Raw genomic sequence first — 5,065 nt, 5'->3', positions numbered from 1 at the left:
ACACACACACACACACACACACACACACACACACACACACACACACACAGACATAGAGAGACATAGAGGAGAGAGTCCAGAGAAAGAAAGAGTTCAGAGAGAGAGAGACAGAGAGAGGCAGACAGACAGAAAGAGATGCACAGAAGAGTCCAGAGAGAGAGAGAGAGAGAGACAGAGACAGAGACATACCTGCCAGAGGGTGTCGAACTTCTTCCCCTCAGGGATGGAGAGCTTCCCTGTCTTGTCCCTGTCAATGCGATAGTGCAATACCTTTCCTTCGTGTAGCAGGCACAGAGCATAGGAGCCACTGTTGTCTCTGGCCCTGATCCTATGAGAGAGAGAGAGCATGCCATATTACCCCTACTGTGACCTTCTGACCTAGGAAGCAGTACCCTCACTACAGCTGGTGGCCCTGGTGGGCAGCAGCTGCTTTCCATCACCAGCAAGCAGGCAGGTGGTGGGCACACGGCACCCAGTCCTAGAGATGACAGGAAGGCTCCGTACCAGAGCCAGTGAGTTACCCAAAGGGAAACGCCAAGGGTTGGAGATGGACCATGACAAAGGTCCAGCAGGGCCATGGTGCTTTGGAGATCAGTGAAAGAGTTTGGGGTGTGTGTGTGTGGCTCGGGGCCACAGGCACAGGCTTTGGGGTGTCCGTGAAGCCCCTAGACTCAGGTGAAGGGCAGATGAGGAATCCAGTGAGCATATTAACAGAAGTTTCTGGAGCACACATGGAAGATTATGAATGATTCTACTCCCATGGTCTTCTTCCTTTTCTTTTCAGTGCCAAGGCCGGGTTTAAGACACTGTTTGACATTAGCAGGTGGCATCCCCCACCTGAGACGGGAATGGTAGGCACATGGCATGAGGCAACATAGACAGCCCGAGGCCTGAGGCGTCTGTAGGTGAATGAGACTTCATTATTCCACTGGCACCAGGAGCTACATGTAGGACTCCAGGCCCCCTTGCAGAATGACAATACACAGATACACCCTTGAATCTTGAGACTCAGGCACCAGGCAGTCCTGACATCAGAGGAGGAATCGGTACTCCAGAAGGCCCCGGAAAGGGTGAGATTCAGGTTGGCATGGCAACAGGAGATGTGACTCTCCCAGTTCAGAGTCTCGTTTCTCTGAGGATAGGCTATATGCTGCCTTTCCAGAAACTCATGTGTTCTAATCATGAGATCTGGGGAAGGACGAGTCGAGTCCATGGGACATCTGTGCAGTCTGGGAGTCCCTGAGGCCTCTGCATTTGCTAAAGGAAGGGAGATGAATCTTCAGAGCATTCAGCATGAACGCACTGGACTTGGGAGGAGCTCTATCAGGTCCCAGCAGCCTGGAAAAGGGTGTCTGTAAACTGGGCTGATTTGTACAGTTTTCTCCAGGCACACGAGATCAAGGCCACAGCCATAGTTCAGGCTGAGCTGACCTTGGGACCGGAAGTGACCTCACTTCCCTTTCTCCTGCCATACCCAGGAGGAGGTTGCAACTTTCGAAATGGAGCTTGCCTGGCAGAGTGGCCAGGGCTCCCTCCAGGCCCCTGCTTGAAGCTCGGGGAAGCTGGTGAAGGATGGAAGATCCTTCTTGGCCATAGCAGCTTCGTGTTCTGAAATTTCACCACTGTGGAAACACCTCCTCCCTCCTACAGTGAGTCACCAGCACTCTGAGGTGCCAACTCCTTTGGGATGACTATGTGGCTGGTTAAAGCCTTGTTGGTCATTGGGTAACGCCCAGTCACACAATAAAACACCATCTATGAATAGAGGGTTGAGCCTGTTTTCTAGGGAAACCATTCACAATGTGTATGTATAGACACAAATGGCTTGCAGAAAGGACAATGTGTGAAAACACACACACACACAACACATACATACATATATGTAAGGGGCTGGGATATGGTTCAGTGGGTGAGAACACTTGCGGTAAACCAGGTTGAGCATGTTCGCATGTCTGTAAGCCCAGTGATGAAGGTTGGAGAGAGACCGATGCTTCGAGCTCCCAGGCTGACCAGCCCAGCTGAAGCAGTCAGCATCTGCTCAGAGAAAGGCCCTGTTTCAGGAGAATGAGTGGAAAGTGATAGAGGAAGATTCTGGAAATCTTCATCAGGCATCTGCATTTGAATGCATGGGCAGGCACATCAACACACATAAGTAGGCATAGGAGAGAGAGAGAGAGAGAGAGAGAGAGAGAGAGAGAGAGAGAGAGAGAGAGAGAGAGAGAGAGAGAGAGAGAGAGAGAAGGAGGAAGAGGAGGAGGAGGGGGGGAAGGGGGAAGGGGGAAGTGGGAATGTAAGGGGAGGATAATGAGGAGAGGAGGAGAGCGTAAGGGGGAGGGTAAGGGGGAGGAGGAAATGTATATGTGTATGTACATGCATGTGTGGGTATGTGTATTCATGTGCACATGCAGGTATGTGCAAGGATATATATGAAGTCAGAGGTCCACACTGGGGTCTTCCTTTATTACTACTCTCTGCTTTACTTTTTGAGACACGGTCTCTGACTGAACCGGGTCACCACGCTCCTGAGAGTCTCCTATCTCTTCCTCAGTACTAGGATAACAAGCGTGCCTGTGGGTTCTGGGGTCTGAACTCAGGTCCCCAAGCTTGCGAGACAATCACCTCACTGACTTTGCCATCTCCCTGGCTCATCATTTGACCCTTGCCACCCAATGGTTTCCTTGAAAGAAGTAAGTGAATGGATCTGCAGTTTGCTCTCAAGAAGTGCTAGTCTTGGGGTGACGCCCTGAGGCTCAGGCTGGATCTCGTGCCAACTGGCCTTACTAGAGACCTTGTTCTTCCTTGGCACGGCTCCTCCAGGGGCTGGTTCACGGCTCGGCAGACAGACCTTGAACCCGCCCCTCACAGATGTGAGAGAGGAGAGTGTGACTTTTGCTGGAAGGGCTTGACCTTCTTCTCTACCCTTGTGTGCCTTCCAGGGCAAAAGAATGTGTGGGTGGTGGTGAGACCGGGCAGTGAGTGGAGGGTCTGGGAGATAATGAGACACAGTAGGCTGCAGTGTGTAATCTAGGGATGCAATCTGCATCTGATGCGGAGAGAGCAGAGCAGCAGGTTCACCCCAGCCTGAGGACCACTCATTCTCTGTGGCTATCGTCCAGGGGCATCTGTGGTGGGGTCAGAGTTGAAAGGGGAGGGAAAATGTCTGAATGGACAGGAGAGAGGATGGATGGTGAGGGTGGGAGAGGAGGGGACAGGAAGGAAAGAGGTGAAGAGAGAGGGGAATCGTAGGTGGGGAAAAGATCATCGCTCAAGAGCTAAGAGTGCATAGTAGCTTTTCCGGGAGGGCTAAGGAAAACAGGAGATAGGGATCCTAGAGTAAGTGACATTCGGTACAGAAACGCTGTATCTGCCAACACCTTAAAGTAGCAACACTGGGTGTTGTCTGTGCAGACCCTGAGAGCAAGATCAACCCCTAAAGCCACCCAGATCTGAGGCACGCCAAACTTGTGTTCTCCACCTGTGCATCTTTTAAAACATCTTCCACAAATGTCTCTCCCTGCCCTGTGGAGAGGTGCAGTAGGTAAAGTGCTTGCCTTGCAGCCAGGATGAACTGAGTTCACCCTTTAGAATCCCTATTGAAATGAACAGACAAGCCGGGCAGTGGTGGCACACGCCTTTAATCCCAGCACTTGGGAGGCAGAGGCAGGCGGATTTCTGAGTTCAGGGCCAGCCTGGTCTACAAAGTGAGTTCCAGGACAGCCAGGGCTACACAGAGAAAGCCTGTCTTGAAACCCTCCCCCTCCAAACAAAAACAAACAAACAACAAACAGCAAACAAACACAGCCAAGTGTCCTGATTTGTGCTTGCAGTCCCCGTGCTGGGGAGGCAGAGGCAGCTGGATCTCTGGGACTTGCAGGTAGATGTCCTAGCATAATCAATAAGCCCCAGGTCCCAGGGTGAAAGACCCTGCTCAACAACTCGGTGGGCAGCTCTGGGTGGGGGTAGGACTACCTCCTGAGGCTGACCGCTGGCCTGTACAAGGCAGGCAGGCATACATCCAGCCCCTCGCTGCTTTCTCTTTGTCTCTCTGCTCCAGTCCCTAGGTAGAGAGCCTTTATTGTGGCTTCTCTTCCAGCTTCCCCGGGCCTCTGAGCAGCATCAGTAAACTGAGACTGGCATCAGTCCACAGCTGTCTTTGAACTTTCCCTTCAGACGGGCTAGGATGCTGTTTTTGATGGCCCTGGCGGTAAACCCACACAGATCAAATGAATGACCTGCTTTGATCACCCATACCAGTGTGGGGAGACTGACTGACTGAACTTGGCTTTCGCCGTGGCCCAGGAGGCTGACAACTGCCGCTGTCTCATTCCTTAACGAACAAAGGGAAGGATCTCTTTGATGCCCACAATGTAATTTTAAAAAGTAGGCATAGACCACCACATGACCTGGAACTTGAGGAGGCAAACCTGTTTGGCAAATGAAAGCAACAGCACGGGCGAGAGATGGGTCCCTGAGACTCACTGGCCAGGAAACCTAGTCTAATTGATGAGCTCCAGGTCCTACTGAGAGACCCTGTCTCAAGGAACAATGTGATTGGCTCTTGAGAAGTGACATATAAGGTTGACCTCTGCCCTCTGTATTCATGCACTGTCATGTACACCTGCATGCGTTTGCATGTGCACACACACACACACACACACACACACACACACACCACACCACAACACACACCAAGGTTATAGGGTTGAGGACAAACACAATTACCAGCACTACAGTGGGCAGGAGCTGGCCTTCAGGATAGCAGCCACCACTTGAATCCTGAAGGAAGGCACTTGAGCACAGGACATTCAGTGTCCCCACAGTTGAGTATCAACCAAATATGAACTCAAAAAGATCACCCCAGAAGTAAGTAAGCATGAGTTATGAGAAAAGAGGCATCAGATAAGAGAGACATGGAGGAAAATTATATATATATATATATATATATATATATATATATATATATATATATATGGATATACTCAGTATTAAAACCATAAGAAATGGGATACAAACTAGTGATGCATGGAACACTTAAAGAAACAAAACAGGAATCACCAACCAACCA

The 5,065-nt window shown here is 50.7% G+C and overlaps 1 protein-coding gene across 1 annotated transcript in view; it reads right to left on the bottom strand.

Moving 5' to 3' along the window:
- The window catches only part of Syk (spleen associated tyrosine kinase), a 64,044-nt gene that overhangs the window by 25,696 nt on the left and 33,283 nt on the right, over positions 1–5,065 (bottom strand). The window contains exon 6 of the mRNA XM_021215603.2: positions 190–328. Within this exon, the coding sequence (XP_021071262.1) occupies positions 190–328 (139 nt within the window). The remainder of the gene's footprint in view (positions 1–189; positions 329–5,065) is intronic.

The sequence above is a fragment of the Mus pahari genome, chromosome 16, assembly GCF_900095145.1.
Source record: "Mus pahari chromosome 16, PAHARI_EIJ_v1.1, whole genome shotgun sequence".
NCBI classification, from domain to species: domain Eukaryota; kingdom Metazoa; phylum Chordata; class Mammalia; order Rodentia; family Muridae; genus Mus; species Mus pahari.
The sequence above is the reverse complement of the archived record's forward strand: the minus strand, read 5'-3'. Positions and strand labels throughout refer to the sequence as shown.